Source organism: Lagopus leucura, unplaced genomic scaffold, assembly GCF_019238085.1.
Source record: "Lagopus leucura isolate 7727_CA_CO unplaced genomic scaffold, USGS_WTPT01 Super-Scaffold_100001, whole genome shotgun sequence".
NCBI lineage: Eukaryota > Metazoa > Chordata > Aves > Galliformes > Phasianidae > Lagopus > Lagopus leucura.
The window spans coordinates 10,600,108-10,623,638 of NW_024962262.1; the positions used below are offsets into that span (position 1 = coordinate 10,600,108).

At 39.3% G+C, this 23,531-nt stretch overlaps 2 protein-coding genes across 3 annotated transcripts; both read left to right on the forward strand.

Moving 5' to 3' along the window:
* Positions 1-121: 121 nt before the first annotated feature.
* CKAP2 (cytoskeleton associated protein 2) lies at positions 122-11,004 on the forward strand. The gene is made up of 9 exons (XM_042867600.1): positions 122-182; positions 2,286-2,373; positions 3,724-3,799; positions 4,723-5,531; positions 6,495-6,678; positions 7,243-7,410; positions 7,953-8,025; positions 8,662-9,049; positions 10,122-11,004. The coding sequence occupies exons 1-9, from the start codon at positions 122-124 to the stop codon at positions 10,351-10,353; spliced, it is 2,079 nt and encodes a 692-aa protein (XP_042723534.1). The 3' UTR covers positions 10,354-11,004.
* Positions 11,005-11,472: 468 nt separating this feature from the next.
* Positions 11,473-23,278, forward strand: LOC122178292 (serine/threonine-protein kinase Nek3-like). 2 transcript variants are annotated; one of them, XM_042868390.1, is made up of 15 exons: positions 11,473-11,712; positions 12,398-12,491; positions 13,148-13,245; positions 14,265-14,348; positions 14,942-15,009; positions 15,125-15,211; positions 16,327-16,381; positions 17,806-18,006; positions 18,338-18,407; positions 19,049-19,092; positions 19,949-20,045; positions 20,425-20,568; positions 21,136-21,270; positions 22,041-22,167; positions 23,111-23,278. In XM_042868390.1, exons 1-15 carry the CDS (start codon positions 11,596-11,598, stop codon positions 23,175-23,177), a joined length of 1,488 nt encoding a protein of 495 aa, XP_042724324.1. In that variant the 5' UTR covers positions 11,473-11,595; the 3' UTR covers positions 23,178-23,278. The 2 variants fall into 2 exon arrangements, with proteins under 2 accessions (XP_042724324.1, XP_042724323.1); XM_042868389.1 differs by having other exon boundaries at positions 11,474-11,712; positions 20,422-20,568.
* The last annotated feature ends 253 nt before the right edge of the window (positions 23,279-23,531 follow it).

Here is a 23,531-nt window from a genome sequence, read left to right on the forward strand (position 1 = left end):
CATTTTCTCGCCGCGGTGCGGGAAGCGCCATTGGCCCGTTCAATTCCCGCGGCCGGCCAATCAGAGAGGCGGAGCCCGGCGGGGATTTCAAACGGCGCAGCCGCTCCCAGCCCGTCCTGCCATGGCGGCGCGGCTCCCTCCGCAGCTCCCCACCAGCCGCCGGTCCGAGCCGGAGTACCGAGGTAAGGCTGCTGCCGGGGGCCGAGCTGGGCCGGGTTTCCTGCCGCGCTGCGTGCCCTCAGCGTTGGGAGAGGGGGGAACTCAGGGAGAAGCGCAGGGGTTGCGCTGCCCGTCAGGAGTTCGTTGCGCTTTGTGCGTTTCTGTTTTTCTTTGTGTTGATTTTAGGGTGTTCAATTAAGTGCATGATCCTAATAGAGGATTAATGTTCAGGGCTCAAAGGCAACATTCAAGCGATTTCTACTTCCTCAGCTTCAGTAAGGTAGCAGTGTCTGCATGTCGAGGGAGCAAGGTGGTGGGACTTCAGCCTAGAGAAAAGAGCTCGAGGTAATCTGAGAGAGGCCTGTCAGTATCTGAAGGGGACAGGCTCTTTAGCAGGCCTCCTGTGACAGGGCAAGGGGAAATGGTTTCAAAGTGAAGGAGAGATTTGGGTTGGATATAAGGAAGAGGGTGTTGTGCATGTGTGTGATTACAATAAAGGGGGTTAGGCACTGGCACAGGTTGCCCAGAGAAGTGGTGGATGCCTGTCTGCAGAGACATTTGAAGCCGAGCTGGGCCAGGCTCTGAGCAACCTAATCTAGCTGCAGATGTCCTTGTTTATTGCTGGGAACTTGTACTATATAACCTTGGAAGTGTCCCTTCCAACTCAAACATTTCTATGATGGTACAGGGTGGGGGATGAGCTGCTGGAGAGGAGCTCTGTGGAGAGGGACCTGAGTGTGCTGGTGGACGACAGGTTGGCCATGAGCCAGCAGTGTGCCCTTGTGGCCAAGAGGGCCAATGGCATCCTGGGATGCATTAAAAAGAGCGTGGCCAGCAGGTCGAGGGAGGTGATCCTCCCCCTCTACTCTGCCCTGGTAAGGCCTCATCTGGAGTACTGCGTCCAGTTCTGGGCTCCCCAGTACAAAAAAGACAGGGATCTCTTGGAAAGAGTCCAGCGGAGGGCCACAAAGATGGTGAAGGGCCTGGAGCATCTCCCCTATGAAGAAAGGCTGAGTGAACTGGGTCTGTTCAGCCTTGAGAAAAGAAGACTGAGAGGGAACCTGATCCAGGTCTATAAATATCTAAGGTGTGGGGGGCAGAATGGCGAGGCCGGACTCTTTTCAGCAGTGTGTGGAGACAGGACAAGGGGAAACGGCTGGAAACTGCAGCATAGGAAGTTCTGCACAAATGTGCACAAGAACTTCTTTACAGTGAGGTGACGGAGCACTGGAACAGGCTGCCCAGGGAGGTGGTGGAGTCTCCTTCTCTGGAGATGTTCAAGACCTGCCTGGATGCCTACCTGTGCTACCTGGTGTAGGGAACCTGCTTTGGCAGGGGGGTTGGACTCGATGATCTCTGGAGGTCACTTCCAGCCCCTACGATTCTGTGATGACTTGAGGCACAGTGGCAGCTTGTGAAATGCAAAGCGAGGATGATGGCTAAGACAAAATTTGAAAGATGAAAGAATAGGCATGAAGAGGTTCAGGAGAGGACTCATGCCTGCTTTGGAAAGGAGATGTTTGTTATTTCTGTGAGTTTCTTACACTGGTGAATGAATCTGTCTCTTTTGGAGAGAGGATTTCACAGCTTAAGACCTCAGAACCACGTTGCGCTGTTATTATCACTCCCATTTTTGGTCTGACATTTGTGCAGAATCCTAGATGACAGCACAAGAGAAGCAAGTGATTTTACAGGTGGGTGATTGGTTGGTTTCACACTTGTTTTTTTTCTGTTAGTGGCTATCACAAGTGCAAAGTGGACTTGGTAAGCCAGCAACAGGTATGTTAATGGCATCTACAGAGAAGCATTCAGAAAAGATGAAGCAGGGCCTAATATCTTCCCATTCTTCCCACTGGTTTGGTTTAGGCTTCTTTTAGCTTAGTAGTCAATGCAGAAAAACAGTCATTTTGTATAGTTATAAAGTTATATTGACCTGCTCCTTGCAGCTAGACTTCTTCAGTGAATGAGATGTTTGTGAGCATTAAAGAATCGTCTGATCAATGATGTCTGTACAACAGTGTCTTGTTGCTTTCCTATTTATATTTCTTTTATAAGAGGCAAAATATGGCATTACTAGTTTAACTTAAAATGTAACAATGTAATGTATTTTTTTTTAAACCCCTTAGAACAGAGAAGACAAAAAGTTGAAGAATACCTATCAAGAAAAAAGACCTTTTCTGGCATGCCCATTCACGAAAATGAGACATCAGTCAGGTATTATTATTTTCTGCTATTCGTATTCCTTTTGGTAATGGATGGTTAGAAAGATGTAAGTGGCCGTTCTTGGGAGAATCACAGTCAAAAGGTAACTGTGCAACTAGTAGTGACCATGTGGGTTTTTGTACACCCTTTTATTGACAGCAACTATTAAAAGTTTGTGTTAAATAAATGCAACTGCTTTATAGATGTAATTTAAGTGTGTTGCCCATTCCACTGGAGACTGAGGCAAGGGAGGGTACTTCAATTGCAAAACTCTCATACCAGGTACCACTGTTTGCCTCTACAGCCCTCCTTTTGCAAATACTTTTTTCCCTTCTTTTTGCTCAGGTTATGTTACACATGTTGACAGTACAGTTGATGTAATCTCATTATGTTTTGTAGTTATCAATTTAATACTTTCAGTTAAGAGCAACTATATTATAACAGAAATTAAACTGTGATGGACAGAAGATAGACATAACTTACTGTGGATGCCTACCACTGATCACTAATGCTTCTTGTTATTTACTTCATTTTAAATGCTTTTCCTGCTATTGTCTGAAGTTTGGACATTCATTATGAAGGACCTGGCAATAAGCAAGAATAGCTTCTTTAGAGATAACAGTGTTGTAAAGGAGTTCAGAAGATGCTAGCTGTAATCCTAGTTTGCTTTGGATTTGCCATTTTAATGTTTTTGCAGTTAGGAAATTTCAGCATGGAATTTATTCTTATCTAAATGGAAAGCCTGGTTTAGCACTTCGTGTACTTGAAGTGGCATGCTCCCTATTTCTGTTCGCTGTTGAACAGTGTCTTGATGGTACAAATCTAGATGAACAGTGAGTGACCTTTGAATATAAAATGCACATGAATTGCAAGAATAAGTATAATCCATCAAATACCTGTTCTGTGTAGCAAGAAAAGGCACATGCTTTCATGTTGTAGAAAGCTGTCTTTTTTGGGAGAGAGGGATTGGAGGAAGTGGCTACTTTAACTGTACTAGTGGCCTTATTGTAGTGTTTGATCTACTTTACTTTTCCTTGCTTTCTGCTTCTTTGGCTATTCCTCCCTCAAGTGCAGCGTATAGGACACTTGACCTTTTGTATCAGGTGCAACATATCCTTAAGCATAAGAATGATATCTGAAGTGAATGTGGTCAGTTAACTTTTCTTCCCTGCATCAGCCAGCTTCCTGTGATGTGGGAGATGTCTTACAGCCTGTGCCATGACCAGTGCTTGCTTAACCGTTTCTCTTTCCTGGAGGCAGAGTTCATGCTGAGCAGAATTGCTTCAGTGTGAGTTCAACTTGTAGATTGCTGCCTGAATTGTATTCTTGTGTTAAGATAATCTTTAATTTTTCTTAATACAGTAGCAGAACTAGGAAAGCAGCTGGCAATAAACTACAAGATAAAACAAAGCTGTCAGCATCTCCAAAGCCAGAAATGGTAAGTCTTTGATAGTCAAATACTCTTTCTGTGGCTATCGTGTTCTGCTCGCTGAAGTCAAGTACCTGAAATGTAACTGTGATTGGTGATTGGTTAATGTATGGTTTTCTTTCAGTCTTCAGGAATGCTATGTAAAATCTTATCAAGTTCTGTCAGAATAGAGAAATCATCTAGTGTGCTTGTTTGTTTTTTGTGTTAAACTAACCAACAACTGACTATTGTAATGCTGGTAGGCTTAATGTAATCCGAAGAGAATGCTGAATACCCAGGAACTAGTCTCACTTCTTGTAACCTCTGGGATTATACTAAGAATGTAAAGACAAGAGTTTCAGGGAGTAGTAGGGAGGATGCCTTATAAAACAAGGTCTATTTTTTTTTTTTTTTTTTAATCCATAAGTTGTTAATAACAAAAGTTCTTTCTATCTGGATAGCAGATGGAAAGAATCATCCTAATGGCCTTATTTAATAAGACTTTTCTCACTACCTACATTCACTGAGCTATGCATAGTGAAAGGAGAATTTGTGCTGCTATTAAGTAATATGTTATTCAAATTGTGAATTTGCTTTTGACTGCATGCAGCCTAAAGCAAGTTTGTACTGTAGAAATCTTCTTGGAAGGCACTTGGAAAGCTGACAGTGGCTTTTAAAATAATTTTCTTTGTGCAGGGGGAGTCTAGCCCTTTTTACTCCCCAAGGCAAAATTTAAACAATCATTTGATTACCAAATAGGAGTTCTGGAATAATAGTTGACAAATATTCTACTTGATGTGCATATGTATGCTACTTCTGTACACACTATCACCTTTAAATTGGCATTTACTGTTAATTGATTCCTTTAAATATGCAAAAGCCTCTAGGGAACTCAAATAGCCTGCAACATGAATGCACATCTAACATCTTCATGGAAATTCCTCTGGTTTCAGGAAGATAAGGAGAATGCCAATGAGCTTTCATGGGACCAAGCAAGCAGAACTTCAGAAGAAAATATCTTGAAATCTTCTACAATCACACTGGCATCGGAGATGAGCTATAATCCTGAAGATCACTCTTCAGTGAATAAAGTCACTGAAATAAAGTCTCAGCGTGTATTAATCAGCAAGTCCCTGCAAGTAAAAACCATGAAAGAGAAACAACTGCCAGCAGAAAAACAGAGTTCAAATGTCAGCCTCCCAAAGAAACCAGTGCTTGGTACGTATCGTGGCAGAGTCATCCAATCCAAGATCAACTCCTTCCGAAAAGCACCAAAGAGTGAGGGGGAGAAGAGTTCTTTGTCAGATGAGAAGCTTCTTATTTCTGCCACCAAACCAACAGTGAAATCTTTGTCTGGAAGCAGCTGCAATGTAGTTCGGAAGACTGTGAAAGTCACAAATAATCCTAATTCTGTAAAACCTAATTGTGTCCCACCGTTACAGAGCAAACCATCTGTCAAACCTGCTACTAACTTCCAGTCCAGCCTAAATAAACAGCCATCAATGTCTGCGGTAGTACCAAAAAAATTAACAGCCCAAAAGGTGATTGGGAAGAGGGGACCTCAGCAACTGAAGGCTGCTACTAAGAATTCTGACCATGGAACACTAAGAATGAAGAGATGTGAGGACCCGTGTGAAAATGGAAAACCAGAAGCTCCAGCAAAGCAATTATCTGTTGTACCTGATGGCAAGACAGGACAGGATTATAAAGCTAACAGTATCAAGAAGTCTCTTTTCTTGAAAGAATCTGCAGAGGAGAGAAGGTAACTGAACGAGTCACTGTACTGTAGCTTGATCTTGTGAGGTATTTGTGTTCTTCCTGTGGCTATCTTACTTGATCTAGTTCTTGCTGTAGGAGAACTGGGTTGTTTGAAATTGACTAAAACTGGGCTTAATAGTGAGAAACCAGGATTCTGACTAGTTGCAAAGCTGTTTGGGCTTGTGCCTGTGCACTTACAAATATAAATGCTGTTTGCACTCATTTTTTCAGGCTGAGTGATGTGAGAGTTTTAAGGACGTAACATTTACTCCTGTAAATGAACTGCATGGGAATGCTGGTGCTTTAAAAAAAAAAAAAGACATGTTTATGGACTGAAGGGGAGTACTTCTTAATGAAGTACTTCTCAACTTGGTGAATGCATCCTAGATGATGGGATGAAGATTCATGATTGGGAAGTTATTTAGTACTGATAGTACTCCTTGTAAAAAGTCACACTGACAAAAAAAAAATTCCAGGTATTATGGCCAAGGAATTGAAATGGGTACGAAGACTGAATTACACTTAAGCTTCATTTTTGAATTTTAGAAGCTGTGTGATAGGTTTGTCCTATGCTGCACTTGGTGCTCTTCTAGTTTTCTGCTCTATACTGGGTGATAGGGATTATAGAAGAGAGGTGGCTATGAATAATGAACACAAGTGTGTTTTTCTTTATCCTATTAAAAAGTCAAGGTCTTGAGCCTAACACACTTCCTGCTGTTGGAAAGGGAGAGATCAAAGGCTTCTGACCTGGTAGATACCTAAAGTAGGTGGAGTGATGCACGTGGCTCTGAAATTTTGGTGCAGATCTAATTGGCAACTGTATTCCTTTCAAGCTTAGAAGGAGAGCACTACGAGGATACTCTTCACAAAGTTTGTCTTTGTAAGACTTACTGCAATTAATGTCAGTTGACTGTAAAATACATCATGAAATCTGATTAACTAGAGCTAATAATGTTCTTCCATACAGAGTTCGCCTGGCTGAATGGAGGGCATCTAGAGGAAAAGTGATGAAGAGGCCGCCTACATCTGTGCTTCTGGGATCACAGCCTAAGAATGAAGATCTCTCTTCTACTGGTGGTTTCTTAGATTATGAATTAAATAGTGAAAAAGTCAACAAGACTCTTACAGAATGTCTGCAGTTAGCTGAGCAGGTACTCAGTCTCTTGCCTACAAATTCTACTCATAGAGCCTTACAGCATGGGAGTACTGTGGATGTATCGGACCTATGAATCAGATGCAAGGGATTCATTGCTCCTCAAGTTAAGCAATATCATAGGATTTTGCTGACAGCTGAAGAAATTAGTTGTTGCTCAACTTTACTAACTTGCACAACTAAACAGTATAATTAGACAATAATGGTAACTTCATAAAGTAGAAGAGCTGTGAAGTAACTAATCTAAAACACATTTGCAGAAACATGCCTGGATTTCTGGAAGTCTTTATGAAGTAATTCCACATCTGTATCTACGGGCTATGCAGTTTTCTATATAAAAGGAATAGCATAACTGGTTTTCATTGAGAAGAATAGATGAATGAGAATTCTTCAGCTCATATTCATAGTTCAGTCTTGTAAATATTTGCTGTCTTCAACTTTCAGGGGCGCTTTTCAAAGCAACAACAACAAACTCTTGGTTTTTGGGTCAAAAGTAGCTGAAATATGGTGCTGCAGGATGTTCACTGCACTTGAACTTTTTTTTTTTTTGCTTCAATTTTAGGGAAATCAAGGTAACAAAGCACGTGCCATGTTGGAAGAACTGACAGAGAGTATTCCTGGGGCTAAAAAGCTTGCAAAATATTGGATCTGCTGGATGCGTCTTGAACAGATGGGCCCTCCTGAAAAGCTTGTGGCTGGCTATGAGGAAGCTATTTTGGCAGGAGCTATGGTGAGCAACTTGTCTTGAAGTTTGAGACTAAAAGGCATGAAAGCAGGGTGTGTATTTAAAAAAAAAAAATAAAAAAGATGCAGCTACTTCTAATTTTAATACTTGTATGACAGAAGGGTCACCTGACTTGTCTGAGCACAAGAACTTGGATTTGGTTTGTAATTGCTGTAGATACCTTTCTGCTTTCGAGAAATAAGGTTTAGACTCCTAGCACCATATGATGATCTGCAGAGAAGAAATAAAGTAGTAAAGCTAGTATCAGTAAAAACCCAAACAGAACTCAGTTTTACAGTCCTGATGGAGACTTGATTCCTTTGCTTTAATATCAGCAAGGTTTGAGGTAATCAAATATGGCTGTAGTGAGCTGGATACAGAAAGTGCAGGATTCATCTATCTTCTGACTTTGTCTGAAAAGCATCAAATGATTAAGTACACACTGTATGTTATGTACTGCTTTCCCTGTAACTTATACTAAATAAGATGCATTCAAATATGATTTTGGAATTGCTTTTCTAAAACAAAATTTGAAACCTTTTTTCTAGCCTCGAGATGAACTACGGCGCATGCTGATAGATGCTATCAGAAACACTGAAAACTTGGTTAAGTCTGAGGATGGTAAGTTTGAGTGTTTCACATTAGTTCAATGTCTGTCTTGACAAGCAGCACAAATTGCTTAAAAATATTTGTGCCTATATTAAATTATTTCATGGGAATTTGATTGGTACTTAATTTGAAAACAACCTTGATTAAACAAATACTTCAATAATAAATCACTGGAGATGCTTTTGTGTTCAAACTACTTAAACTCTCTCAAGTTGATGTTGTCCAGCTTTTTTTTTAGCCTGAGAATCCAATGTGTAGCAATTCTTTTCATTTAGTAAGTCAGTTGCCTCTTTCACATATGAGCTGTTTCAATGGAAGATGCATATTGCTGGGTGAAAATACTCCAAGTTTTGAAGCAAAGTAGCTATAGAACAGCCCAATAAGTATTTGATCTCAGAAACTGTCTGAAATACTCTATTCAGAGTTGCTGCACCTGAGAAGGAAGGGAATGACTTCTCAGGATGTACTTAGCCTGAGTTTTCTTAAAGTGATAAAATGACTGGTAACTTAAATTGTTGTGGCCCAGACTCAGTTTTGTAACTTTTTCTTTCTTGTGCAAAACTAAGATTTCAGAGATCCCTAAAAACTTCAACTTCTCTGTAACTGTAATTAATCACAGCTACACTTTCTTTCATTTTTCATTTTTAGGGGGAGTTGTGATAGAAACTCATTTAAATGAGGTACTGGAAATCAGCAAAGAATTCAATTCATCTGTTGAGCAGGTTCAGGAGACCTTCAAGGATCCTGATATTGATGATCAGAAAGCAGAGAACGATGACAAGAAGGAAGAGACTGGCAATGAAGCGGTCAAAAAAGAAGAACCAGACCTAGTCTTTAAACCAGAAGAAGAGATCTTGCCAAAAAAGAATAAAAAGCACAAAAATAAAGAACGTGCAAAAAAGAAAAAGTGTGAAAGAAAAGAGCAGAGTGAAGACAGAGTAAAAGATACAGCTCAAACAGTTAACTCTCCTGAGAAGGATAATGACACAGATGGATTACAACTGATTAAAGAATCTACCAACCCCTATTTGGAAAGGTAAGGTTATTTAAGGTAACTACTGAAAAGAAGCAGTGTCTGAGCCAAAAGTAATGTTTGTGCTGCTCTGAAAGAGAGAAGCATTGCATCTGAGAACATACAATTAAAAGTATTCAAGGCTTTTAGGGTTGTTTTTCTTTGTTCAAAAAAGTCTTTTTAAAATAATTCCTTAATAATAACTACTTGTTTTAAAATGCCTCACTATACTAAAATGTCTTCGTGGCAGAGAAAGAACTGTAGCTTCAGAGCCCCTGTAGTTGTACCAGTTCTACAGTGAGCTAGGTTAAGGAAAATCAGGTATTTACAGTTGCTTACCCTTTCAAACATAGAATCATAGAATGGCCTGGGTTGAAAAGGGCCACAATGCTAATCTAGTTTTAACCCCCTGCTATACACAGGGTCAGCAACCAGACCAGGCTGCCCAGAGCCACATCCAGCCTGGCCTTGAATGTCTCCAGGGATGGGGCATCCACAGCCTCCTTGGGCAACCTGTTCCAGTGCGTCACCACTCAGTGAAAAACATGAGTGTGTTTGTATGTAAATAAATAAATAAAAATAAAAATACAGAGGGTATAAACAAGAAGCAACTGTCCTGTAATTGCATTTTGATACAAAAATTGTGGATGGTAATCCTGGGTCCTGGGATGAAGCAGAGAAGTTTGTTTTTGTTTTTTTGTTTTTTTGTTTTTAATTATTCTTTTGCCCCAATGTTTCTTTTGTGACAACAGACTGGGGAAAGTTGTGCTCAGCTCTGCAATGTGCTGAGTTGGGTGATGTGCAGCGCAGTTGTCTGCTGTCCCTGACAGTGAAAAGATAACCTCTGTCCTGATGAAAGGAGTGATGGAGGATTCTTCCTTTAGAAACTTTTCGGGAGTTTTACAAGGCTAAAATCTTTCCTGAAAAAGAGGATGGATATCCAATTTTAACTGTATGGATGGGGAAACCTGTTCACTGTTTTCTTCAAGCTATGGGAAGATAGAGTGGAACAGGAGTAATTATAGTTCTGCTTCTGCTAGGTACTAGGGAGATAGCTTATCTGTCCTGTGCGAAGTAATTTGTTTCTTTTCCCAAGTGTGAAGATGCACTATGATGGAAACGATTCTGATGCTAAAGACCTGAAGATTATAACCCCTTTGAGGTACTCTCTACGAATTCGGGAGAAGATGTACAAGCTTTCAGATACTCCTAAAGATTCTCTTGTCTCTTCATCTGAACAGCTGCAGGAATTGGAATCGAAAGCAACTGCACTTCTCCATAAACAGAATGACAAACTGGAAGAAACAAGCGCTGAAGTAGAAGAGTGAAAAGTAGCATTAACACTACATGGAGGGGCGGAGGAATTGGATTTTTAAGAAAGCTTGGGTGTCTTTTGTTGTTGTTTTTTTTTAGCAGCCTTAGGAGAGGAGCTATCTAAACCTTGTGTGGTTAGCCTAGGATGAAATCTGGTTTTAATATGCTGTTTTTAAGCTTGTATCTTCCCGTGTTTTCAAACTCTTGTGGTAAATCCAAGGGGACTGTTTGGTTCTAAACAATATCAGTGTCTTCATGTTAAACCTGATTAATACTATATACTTAAAGATTAGGCTTAACGCACTTCATGTAACAGCTCAGTGATTATATTGTTAATATTTACTCTTTCCTGTTACAATTCCCATGAGTTCATCAGAATTGTATATTCTAATTCTTTGCTTAAGGATCAAAAGTAACTTAGGAGTTCCAATAGGGAAATATCTACTACAGAAACTAGCTAGTGTGGTATGCAACCAGTTTTAAACTGCAGTATCTGGTTTTCGTTTCTGGTTTTTTTTTTTGGTTTTTTTTTTTTTTTAGGGGGTATTTCAACAAAACTGAGTACAATCCTTTTAGTTATCTGACCATGAACAATCTCACTAACTAACCTTATGTCGGTTTCTGTTAGTCTGTAATATGGTAGGCTTATTAAACAAATCAGCTGACTTGTATTTGTGTCTTATTCATAGGCTTGGGGTTGGAAACTAATTGCAGCTCATGGCTACAGCCCTGGGACTGAGTTTCTGGGCCTTATTTTAGTTTATTGTGTATGCTCTTCAAGTGGCTTTAACTCTGCTTCTGTTAATATTTGACATCATTTTTTTTTTTCCAGTGTTTTATGACCACTAGTCTTCAGTACACTTAGCATACTAAACACATAGTTATCTGGATTACAGGGTTTAGGCCTTGGCTTTTGTGCAATACTGAGCAGCCAGAGCCTCTCGGGACAGCAGGATGCCCAGCGCAGCTCCTAGTTAACCAGCCTTTGCTGTGAGGGCTGCGTTCTGCCACCCCCACCCGGCAGCGGCCGCCATGGCTGTGCCCCGCCTTCCCGCGCGGCGCCGCCTCAGAGAGCGGCCGGGTGCCGCCTTCATTCCCTTCCCGCGGCGGGGTGCTCCCGCGTTCGGGGGCCGAGCACCAAGTCTCGGGGGGCCGCTCCGCAGCATCCCCCTGCCTGCCGCCCTGGCCGAGGCGTAGCGGGAGCCCTGCTGCCGCGGGAAGCGGCCTGGGGCCTCGGCTATCGCAGTCGGTAAAAAATGGAAGAATACGAAGTACTGAAAGTACTGGGAGAAGGGTCCTTCGGGAGAGCTCTCCTAGTTCAGCACAGAGTCAGCGACCAGAAGTATGCCGTGAAGGAAATTAGGCTTCCTGTGGTAAGTAACACACGTGCACCTCCTCCAGAGTCCCGTCCAACCTGGCCTTGAGTGCCTCCAGGGATGGAGAACCCACAGCTTCTCTGGGCAGCTGTGCAGGGCATCCTTGCCCTCATGGTGAAAAACTTCCTCTACTGTAGTTGACTGGAATCCTATCGACTTTGCAAGAATCTGGATTTCATCTGCAACATCTAATGGGGAATTGAGCCTTATATTATTGCTGAAATTCAGTTAGGTTACCTGAAGCTAACAAAAAAAATCACAAAATGGGAGGCTCTGGCTTCCTTGAGGCTGAAGCTAAGTTAGTACTTGGGCACTTGGTTTTACACTGAGTTTGTGCAGTACAGCTGTCAGCTGTTCCAAAGTCAGTGTGTGCTGATTTGTTGTTGCATAGTTCTATGCTGTTAAAATAGAAAATCATTAACTGAGCCCTCAGTATTTCCAGGAAGAAGTCTACAATTAGTAATAAACCTTGCATTGAAGAAGATAGTTTTCAAGTTTCTAAAAATTAGAATTTTTTCATATAAATATATATATTTTATATATATATAAAATATATAAATATATATAATATATGTAAATACAGAAATTCTTAAAATAACAGAATAAAGTAAATTAAAGGTGTCAAGTGTATAGATGAAAATGTTTTAGAGTGACCTTTATGTAAATGTACTTACATTTTCAGTCTTCGTCTGATGTAGAGAACTCTAGGAAGGAAGCTGTTCTTTTGGCTAAAATGAAACATCCAAATGTTGTTGCATATAAAGAATCATTTGAAGGTAAATATAAAAACTTAAAATATCTGTATTTAGAATCATAGAATAATGAAGGTTGGGAAAGGTCTCCAAGGTCATCCAGTCCAACCAACTGCCTGCCTCTCACTAGTATTTCCCACTGATCTATGTCTCTCAGTACAATGCCTCCAGGGATGATGACTCTACCACCTCCTTGGGCAGCCCTTTGCAGTGCATCACCACTCCTTCACAGAAGAAATTTTATCTAATATCCCACCTGAACCTCCCCTGCTGCAACTTGAGGCCATTACTTCTAGTTGTATCACTAGTTATGTGGGAGAAGAGGCTGACTACCATCTGCCACATCTTCCTTTCGGGGAGTTATGGAGTGCAATAAGGCTTCCTCCAGACTGAACAATCCCAGTTCCCTCAGCTGCTCGCCATCTTGTGCTTCAGACCCTTCAGCAGTTCTGTTGCTTGTCTCTGAATACGTTCCAGAGCCTCAATATCTTTCTTGTAGTGAGGGCCCAAAACTGAACCCAGTAAAGTTTTAAGATTAATTGTAAAGTTTTATTTAAAGTTGCATACTGCTATGGCACAAAGACCACATTTTTAGCATGTAGTTGGAACTCAATAGTAACAGTAATATATGTATTCTGTTCATTAAATTAATAATTATTTGTAAATTGCCTGAAATCTAGCTGATGGACACCTGTATATAGTGATGGAGTATTGTGATGATGGAGATCTAATGCAAAAGATTAAACACCAAAGAGGAAAGTTGTTCCCTGAAGACACGGTAAGAAAACACATATTTTTGAAACAAGGACCTTGGAGTTGTTCTTCATGTAAACTGGAGTACATTAAGAAGTACTTTATGTCACATAAAAAAATGTAATAGATATGCTAACACCTTAAACTACTTAAAATGAAATAAGATGATAACAGAATCATTAAGCTTGGAAAAGATCAGTAAGGTCATTTATTCCAACCGTCAACTCATCAAGGGAATAGAAGCACTGCTGCTTTTGTAATTTCAGCAGAACAAGTACTGAACTGTAAAAGGAATAAGAAATAAATTGCTGTCTGTATCTGAGAAATGCGTGAACAGTGTGCAAAATACAGATTTGAATGCATAAATGTATGCAATTAAGGAAGAGCTTAATACAAACCAGTCAAGTAAGAGGTACTGCAAATGAAAAGTAAATAAAGTACTGTGCTGAGATAATTGAAATTAGCTAAGAGACTAAATAAAATATTATGCATCGGTTGAGCGTTTGAAGCAAACGTGATGCATAAACTCCTTTTGTCATTGAAGCTATGAAATTATTTTGGAGGGAGCTCAGAGTTCTGTTGTTGTGATTTAAAAGCCACATCCTGCCACTTATAAGCATCATCCTCGTTAAAATGAAAAGACCAGAATCCTCAACTGATATCATCCTCAGGTTGGCCCAACATCTCTAAGGCCATTTAAAATAACACAATTCATTTTAGAAACATTATATTATCGAAGTGCAAGTATTTTTTATCTGCTTATTTGCTATGAAATCATCATTAGCACACGCATAAAATTGCCTCCCTGGTTTCAAGATTGTTGTGTGTTATTTGTTTTTCTAGGCACAGCATTCTTTCTGCCTTCTTAAAATACACACTTTTGTTTTCAAGGATTCAGCCTTTTGGGGTCATTGTGCTGGAGTTACCTATAACTCTCAGGTGTTGGGAGCACACTTTCTTCTGTGCTTCTTTTTTTAAATCTGTTAGTGAAGGAATCCTTACCTGCAGTATTGAACCATTATTACTCTTCATTACTTTTTTCAGATCCTTTGCTGGTTTGTGCAGATGTGCCTGGGTGTGAAGCACATCCACGATAAGCGTGTATTGCACAGGGATATCAAATCTAAGGTGAACAGAACAAGCTTTTTTTTGCTACTTACAAACTCTTCTGCATGCAGATGTTCAACTCTCTGTTATAATTTGCTGCTACTGCTACATGCTGTTTTTCACTTGTATGGAACCATGTGGTCTTACACATCATCTTAATATAATTATGCCCTTCATAGCCACACTGATAATAGAGTGCTTCTGGCAAACTGCAGATAATTTAGAACAATAGTGGAGGCATGAAAAAAGGTGTACGGAGTAAACAGTTTGTGATTATTTTGCCTCTCATTTTTTCTTTCTTGTTATTTCCTAGCAAAAAGGTAGAAACTCAGAAGCGTGTCCTTAGTGCTTTGAGTACAGCACTGAGATGAAGGCGTTTCTGATGTCTGATTCTTTCTCTGCTACTGATGCTGAGAATTTGGGTCTATATTGCTATTCTGTTTACCTTTAAACAAAATATACTACTTAACTTTTTGTCCTAGAAGCATTAGCTTAAGCAAGTAAAAGGAAATACAAAATGTCAGAAGTGATCATCAGTATCTTCTCTGTATGTACAAACTGTATTTCCTAAAAATTATTTAAGTGTATGAATTTGTTGTTCTCTTGAAATGCAGAACGTCTTTCTCACTCAAAATGGAAAAGTAAAATTGGGAGATTTTGGATCTGCACGACTTCTTGCACAGTACGTGGATATTTCCACTGGTTTCAGTGGTATTGTTTTATTTTGCAATACATAAATAGTACAAAATGTCCTGAAGAATTACATTTCATGTGGATTTTCTTTGTCATTTCAATAGCCCGATGTCATATGCCTGCACATACGTGGGAACTCCTTACTACGTACCTCCTGAAATTTGGGAAAACATGCCATACAACAACAAAAGGTATTCATGTTTTCAGTGGTCACAGATAATGACTGACTGACTTTTTATTTGAAGTTATCTGACTTTGTGCTTGATACTTGTTTGGTTTCAGGCAAGTATTGAATTGAGGAAGGAGTAATCTCTGGGGCAGGGGGCCTTAGGTGCAAGGGCCTAAATTCCTCTTTATTTAGGTAATTGAAGACATAGTATCTTCAATCTTAGGAGTTCAAAAACTGCTGTCCAGACCTCTGTGTGCATTTGTAAGAGTAAATAAGATACATAAACACACACATATGTGTATTTATGTGCAAGTATACATACATGTATGTTTCTTGGTTGTTTTATTTTTTAAGCTCTTCTTGCCTGTCTTAATGTAGGGATAATGGCTACAGAACTGATGACTCTTAGATTGATTGAACCCAGTTATTCTAGTCCTTATGCAAGAACTTCTGTGAGCAACCTGATAGAATGGTGCTCACAGCTTCCTCACAGACTGGATGTTACTGAGCCATGGTATATCCCTCCTCCTAGTTCTGTTCTGTGACCCTAGCTGTACCTGAATCTGATTTGCAGAGTGACTCATTTTCACAGCAGAGAGGAGAGCTTTATAGTGCTTAAGATTTTTCTGCTTCTCTTGCAAGGATAGTGTCGAGTTGTATCTTTTGCAGGTGTCATTACTTGCCCTTGTGAAATTGTGATGTTTTCCCTGTAGGAGAATGTTCGTTGGCAGGGACTAGAATTCCAGTTCTCAGAATGAGGGTTGTGTAGCTGCCATTTGATGCTCAGGGCTGTGGAGCACAAAGGCTTTGCAATGCAGAAGGATATAAATATTGTTGAAGTAAATTGCTTAGAAGACATTCTGGGAATAAAAAGCTGAGTACAGTTGTATGACATTATCCTTATTTACTTCAAGGTGGGTTAAAATAAGCAAGATCATTTCCACTGGAGATGCCAAGCACATTATCATGTTGACTTTTATAGTTTTTATTTGGAGATTTATAGATTTATGGTTAGATTTATTTTAGTTTATTCAATTCAGTTACATACACATAGTGAATTTCACTTTTACTGGACTATTTTACTTGTTAAACTGTAATTTCTGTCTCAATTTCTCTTATCTTTCTCTATGCCTACAGTGACATATGGTCTCTGGGATGCATCCTGTATGAGCTGTGCACTCTTAAACATCCAGTAAGTATGGCTGTATGGATATTAGAACAGTTTTGAAAATCCTTAAAGTTTAATCAGTAGTTGCTGAACTTGGATTCGTAGAGAATTCCATTTTTGACTGAAGTGTTTGCTGCTGCTCTTTCTGAGACAGGGAAGTACTGCTCTACACTTCCCACTTTTCCTCCATTACTTTCCTTCTGTGTTTCTGCAGCTCGTGGTCTACTGAACCCTTCTGTGATATGCCCAGTCTTCTAAATTGCTTGAAAACAATTCTTTTTTCCTTGTTCGCTCGGTTTTCCTTCCTATCAGTGAGGTGATTTGGGACTTAATAAGAAGCCCAGGGAGTCCCACACTGAATCAAGATATCTGTTGGGATGTTGGCACAAGCATTGCATTTTATAGGATCTAGCTGATCACAGGAGATGGAGGCAAGGACACTCAAAATCTTTTCTAACGTGTCTACATCGTACGCAACTACAGCAAAATGAAAGAAATAAGCAGTTTGGAACCTCACATCAGTGACTGATTGTTAAATCAAGTTGCTGTCCAAGTAGTGTTCTCCTACTGGGACAGAGGGAAGCTGGATGTATGGTTTTATATCTCTGTTCACTTCTAGTACACTGGATTTCATGTGTTTGATGCTATGCTCCCTATGTGTTAACTTCCTCTGCCTTCTTTATATGGACACGTGGCTAAGACTAAAAGCCTTATCAAGGTAACTTTTTTTGGCAGGAAATGAGATCATCCTAACATAAGGATATTTTGTTGTACGTTGTTTTATAAGCAGCAGTTTCATTTCATCAAGCTACTGCTATAGCTTGAAATCCTTTGTAACAGCAAAAGATCTGGTCTAGTATTAAATGGGGAGGTTGGAGATTCATGTGGCAGGGGAGTTGGAGATTCATGATCCTTCAGGTCCCTTCCAGCCCAGGCCGTTCTGTGATTCTCTGATTCTGTGAAGATTCCTTACAGCTGCAGCTATTAGTGTAGAAATTTATATTGCACATCACTGAGTGATGAGGCACTGAAGTGTGCTGCCCTATGTATGTCTTTGTCATGACTTTGGCAGTGTCACAGCTCTTAAGGTAGTGCTTAAGAGGGAGCAGAGCAGCCTTCCCTTTTTAGCAGCAATGAAACTTCACGTATCTGAGATGTTTTAATTCTCAGGAAATTATATCTACTTAATTGTTAGCATAAATAAATGCCCATTTAATAGCTCTGTAAAATGTAAAATAGTTAATGATGTACTCAAAGTTATAATTGCACACCTGAATTACAGCCTGAAATTCCCCAATCAGGAGCCAAATCAATATGACTGGAGAGAGTCTACACAGATGCATGCCACTATTATTATATAATAAATGTTAAAGTTGCTCTTCAATGACATCAATTTATTGAATACTTTGCACACTGTGTGCTCTGATGTTCATTTATTTTTAATGCAGTTTCAAGCCAATAGCTGGAAACATCTAATCCTTAAGATATGCAAAGGATCCTACAGTCCTCTGCCAGCTCACTATTGCTATGAACTCCATTACTTAATAAAACAGATGTTCAAGAGAAATCCCAAGAATCGTCCGTCAGCGACTACTATCCTTGCAAGAGGTTGCTTAGCCAAACTTATCAGAAATTGTTTCCCTTCTGAGGTACAGTATTGTCTTTGTCTCTGGATTTGAACAATAATATGTACGTGTCAGACACTAAATAAAATCTTTTGTAATTTGGTAGTATGCAACAGTATGAAATGTGTTATATAAATCCTACATTAAAAGCTATAAATATACTTGTAAATATCAGAGAAACAAATTTTCTGAAGGGTTTTAAGAAGAGAAGTTGAGTATTGACATCATGCTGCTAAAATAAGGCATGATCTGTAACAGCAGTTTTGTATACTAAGGCTATTTTTAACAAACTATATACAGTAGCTTGAGGAAGATTAAAATCTTACAGTTCTAACATTTGTGCATACACTTCCAGGTGACAGAAGAATTCAAGCAAGATCTAAAGGAAACCAGGAAATGCAAAGGCACTGCAATAAGACCAAAAGGTGTCAGTGATGTTTTTCTTGATATAGGAGTAATAAAGCAACTAGGAATTGTAAGATCTTAAATACAGCTGTAAAATGTTAATATTATATGCTTGAATCACTTTTTAATTCTTTCAAAGTTTAATATTCCTGAACTTGTATGGAAAGTCCTTGAACAATGTATATTATATTCCATCATGAAGCTTCATGTTAGAAGACTTTTAATTGGGCATAGCTGAGTGCTATACATCATTACTTTCCCACTGTCAGAAATACAGTGCAGTGCTGCAGTAAAAGATTTTAAGTCTTAGACTTGTGCTAGGACTAAGGTTGTTAACTTTAACTGGGCTTTCTTTCCCAGAACACAGTGAAGCAAGCTATTTTTGTTATTTGGTTTAGAGATTTTGGATTTTATCTAATTTAACTACACTGAATGCATTTAATGACACTCAAGTTTATATACAGCTGCAGCCCAAGCAGTTGTATTTTATTGCAGAAAGGTTCAGAGGGACTCAGCATTGAGAATGAGATGCACAGACAGGAGTGTGAAGTAATTTTCCTCACCTGGTTCAGTGGTAATGATGCCATACCTCTCAAATACTACTTTACCACAGATGTTTGCCAAAGGCATTAACTCTTCAATCTGTCCCTTAATGTATCAGGCAGTGTTGCAGCTGGTGGAGGCTCAAATAAGAAAGAAAGTAAGGTAGGTGTTCAAGGTAGGTGTAAATATGCTATTTACATTTTGGCAGTTCAGAATGTTCTGTATTAGAGAAAAATATCATTCTGGAAACTCTTAGTGTGCTAAAACTGTAGACCAGTCTTCTATGCCAGTTATCACCTGCACTCAACCTGCAGAGTTCAATTGCAGTTTCAGACCTTTGTAACATTTTGATGTTTTCCACATTTAGTTCAGTTCTAAAGTGGATTTCATTATAGTTATGTAAAAAAAAAAAAGCTAACAAAACCCCTCACTTTTCTGAGATGTAAGATGCTGCATAAAATCATGTATTTTCTTTGCTTTGGGGACACGTTATGAACAGTCTCCTGTAGAAACAATCCAGTGGGGACATCATTCTCACCGGTTTTAGCACCATTGTGAGATTTTAGGTGAGGAGTATCAAGCAACAAGTGACCAAGAAAGAAAGCACTTCTGAGGAGATCATAGCACAGCCTGTCCCAGCCATATTGAGTATATTTTTCAAAACATATTGTCAGTAGGGCTCTTTTTTTCTCTTAATAGACCTGTCAATCTGAGAATCTTAATATTTGGGTCCAACTTGTTCTCTCAGGGAATAGGACTCATGTTATCTTTATATTGCTACTGCTTTCAAATGTGGAAAAAAAAATCAAAAACCCACAAATTGCATCAAGTAACTACATTGATACTTAGTCTCAAAAGGAGATTGTCAAGAAAAGAACATGCAATGTGGATTGTAGTGTAATAATAGATCCAGTGCAATTGCTGTTGCCACTGCTTTCATGGTGTCTGCAATTTAGTTTTCTGATCCTTAGGCCAACCAACAAAGATAATGATTAACACGGTCCTTATTCTCTTAAAGCAAAGCAAAGATGAAGGTAGCACGTGGTTGAAAAGTGAAAATACAACTAAAGATTTGGATGAATGCACAAGAGAACAAAGGAAAAATGACGAAGAGGGTAAGTTTTAAGGCTTATGTATTTCCTTCTATCTGGTGATTTTTAAATGTTGTTGATCCAGACATTTAAACAGGTAGAGCATACAAGTCTGCATCTACATAAATCCATGCTGCTGTTTGTTGCTTCCTAATTGCATTGATTCTTACTGATCATCTCAAGTTCCTGAAATAGTCTTGGCCAAAGTATTAAGAAAGAGCTGTTTGAAAACATTTGGTAGGGAGTAAATGGACTCGATGGGGTTATTCTACATCCTGTTTCTAGGTCAAGAATTGTGCTCATAGCATCAAATATGAAATGCTGAACACTTAGAGCCAGTTTGAACGGACAGCAAACAGTGAGATCTGCTGGTGATCATCTTTTGTTGTTGTAATTACAGCAGAAACTTTGGAAGTCCTCTCAGGAGTTACTGATTTGACACATCTCCATAGGAGACGATGGGAGAAGAGGACATTCAGTACTGTAGTGGATGTCCTGGAAAATGCTCCCTTGCTTTCTTCCAGTTTTACATCTGAAGAGAATAAAAGTAAGATTTAATTGAATGTGTTTTTACACAATTTTAGTTCAAATAATATCAGTGCTTCTTTACAGATGTTAAAAACCTAAACTTCACAGGAAATATTTAAAGTGATGTGAAAATCATTTAAAGACACCCTATTAACAAGCACTCAGAAAGTCCACTGTGCTGAAGAGAAAAGGTACATTTGAGACTGATGATTTCTTACTGGTCTTGTGTAATGGGAGCATTTTGAAGAGTAATGAAAACCACAATTAACATTAGCAACCCTAAAATGAAAATTATTGCCAAGAAGTTACACTACCATCCCCTCTCTTAACGTGCCATGAAGTGAATGACACTGAAGATATTGTACAAAACTCATCATCTGCAGAACTCAGTTGTTGAGATGTACCTGTTCTCCTTTTCTTTCTTCTCTCTTTATGTCATCACCCGCAGTGTGCTGTGAGAGGTCAGTGTGGTGCTTGCATTACAAGTTTTCTACCTTTGGTTTTCTCTTAACTATGATGTTTGCAATTCATGTTGCTAATGCATTTTCATCCGAGTAACTGTATTTAATAATGATTTTATACCTAGATGGTTCTGTTACAAACTACAGTGAAAGTAAGCCACGTAAGCAGTGGGCTAAGGAAACTCCTCAGACCCTGATGAACATCCTCAGTACTGCAGATGTCAGCTTAGCGTTTGAAACATACACAGTTTATAAACCAGGTAAATTCCTATGTTTATTGATAGGCCCTGTGTGTAGAGATTGAACACTGATGCACATGTCACAACAGACATGAACAACATACATTTTGTCTTAAACAGTAAAAGTTTAAAGAATTAAATGTGAACTTGAAAAAGAAAATCCAACTGAGAATTCCTGAGTGATTGTACATCCCCACTGCATCTATGAAAGACTTTCACTTGAAGAGTCTGACAGTTTTCACCCTGCCAAGTGGCATAATATCTGAGTTGTTGAGATGGAGTAATTAGGCTGTAGCCTCACCAGGGAATCCACTTTCACTGAGTCATACTGCTCTGTTTTGAATAGAGGATGGTAGGATGGTGGAAGGTAACTGTAGGCTGTAGATATGCAGAGCTGCAGGTGTAAATACTCTGTCTCCAGTTAAAGACTCGTAGAACATCCCAACTAGGAAGGGATCCACTTAGTCTGACAAGAATCACTTAGTCCAACTTCTGGCTCCACTCAAGAGCTCCCGAAAATCAGATCATACATCTGAGTTGTCCAGATGCTCTTTGAACTCCTGGCAGCTCAGGGCTGTGCCCACTGCACAGCCTATTCCATGCACATTGACCTCTGGGGCAGAGCCTTGTTGTGATATCCAACCTTAAGTTACTGGTGATAAACTGTGTTTATCTGTGTTCTTAAAATATTAAGAGCTTGTGCTGGAATCTGCAAAGATCTAGAGACAAACTAGAAAATGTTTTTAATAATTTTATTCTATAATTTGTGATTTTGGTTTATGCTTTCAAAGCTTCTGAAAATATACTAAGAGGTCCACTTTCTGATGAAACTGAAGCATCTGATGAACTAGATGGGGAACATGAAGATATTGCCACAGATTTGGAGAGACTTGAGCCTCGATCTGATGAAGACGATACGTATGTCCAAATGACATCTTATGTTTTTGTTTTGTTTGTTTCCTTGAAGCAATTAATATATATATATTCCTCTAATTAAAAAAAAAAAAGACAACTGTATTTTTCTTATCACTTAAGTTCATTCTTCTCTTACACAGTGATATTAGAATTTAGTAGCATTTGATATCAGAAATACTTTCTTTGCTATATTTATAGTTCTTGATGTTGAGATTCAAGAAGTTGCTCATTGTTAGATTATTTTTGCTGGTGACTTTGTAAGAAAGGAGATGAAATTAGATCTGCAGTAATGTGCAACCTTTTTCTTGCATGAGATATCTTTGTACTCTGACCTTGAAATCAGATAATCAATAGCAGCAATACCACTTGCTAGTAGTGTGTTTGCTGCATTGGTGTTTGATTTTCCACACTCCTTCATGCATAGTGCAGTGAAGTCACTTTTGCACCTACTTATTGAGATACATTTGTAGAAACTTCTAAACTTCTGTTTATGTTCCTGTTTTGGAAAAGCAAAGTACGTCAACACATTCTGAAGAAAAATATTGTATTTTACATGTGTGTGCATTTGGGGTGGGGTGTTCTTGGAGTGTCAGAATCTTAGTATATGTTGTTTATTTTGGTGGCACTTGGAGATGATCTGCTCAGGCAGGGATGTACTGCTGCAGTCCAACAGCAACCCTTCACATCAACACACATATGGTGTCTTGGTGTGTGCATCTGGCTTTGCAGCTGATAAAACTTATTTGGGTAAATTCAAAAGGGAGTCCCTGCCAGTTCCTTAATCACAGAAGTGCAGGGAATAAGTCTTTGGTGTTGATGTTTTTAACAGATTTTCTCCTACTGAGTATAATTTTAGGAAAAAAAAAAAAAATACAAAGCAGGTAAAGATTTTATGAGGTTGTACTTTTTTTGCTTTGCAAAATAACATTTTGAAATCTATTTTTAGGGACTTTGAGGAAGATGACCCAGACTGGGTGTCAGAACTGCAAACGATGTTGATACGCAGTGACTGAAAACCTGGAGTTTTTCTACAGTAACGAAAGTCAGTCTTGGCACTATTTGTAATCCCATCTGTTGTTATTAACAGTTGGTTATTAATAAAGTCACCTCAGTCAAAAAATTCCGAGTGTGCAAATTGTCTGTATGATGTAACTGAGAGGGAATTGCACGGCTTTGCGCAGGGCGGTGGTGCAGTCACCAGCCCTGGGCTGCTCAAGAGCCGCGTGGCACCGAGGGCCGTGAGTGGGGACGGGGGGACGGGTTGGTGGTCGGTCCGGAGGGGCTTACAGGTCTTTTCCAGTGCGGCACAGCAGGGTTAACAGGTCGTGTCTGGAGGGCGTTATGAGAAACATGTAGCTTTGCTAATT

What these genes read in the sequence shown, in the direction of transcription:
- LOC122178292 (XM_042868389.1), top strand. Translation starts at nt 11,596, where the DNA reads ATGGAAGAATACGAAGTACTGAAAGTACTGGGAGAAGGGTCCTTCGGG. An exon ending in AAGGAAAAATGACGAAGAGG is followed by an intron (nt 20,046 to 20,421) that starts GTAAGTTTTAAG and finishes TTGTAATTACAG; the next exon opens with CAGAAACTTTGGAAGTCCTC. An exon ending in ATACACAGTTTATAAACCAG is followed by an intron (nt 21,271 to 22,040) that starts GTAAATTCCTAT and finishes ATGCTTTCAAAG; the next exon opens with CTTCTGAAAATATACTAAGA.
- CKAP2 (XM_042867600.1), top strand. Translation starts at nt 122, where the DNA reads ATGGCGGCGCGGCTCCCTCCGCAGCTCCCCACCAGCCGCCGGTCCGAG. An exon ending in CATCTCCAAAGCCAGAAATG is followed by an intron (nt 3,800 to 4,722) that starts GTAAGTCTTTGA and finishes CTCTGGTTTCAG; the next exon opens with GAAGATAAGGAGAATGCCAA. An exon ending in ACCAACCCCTATTTGGAAAG is followed by an intron (nt 9,050 to 10,121) that starts GTAAGGTTATTT and finishes TCTTTTCCCAAG; the next exon opens with TGTGAAGATGCACTATGATG.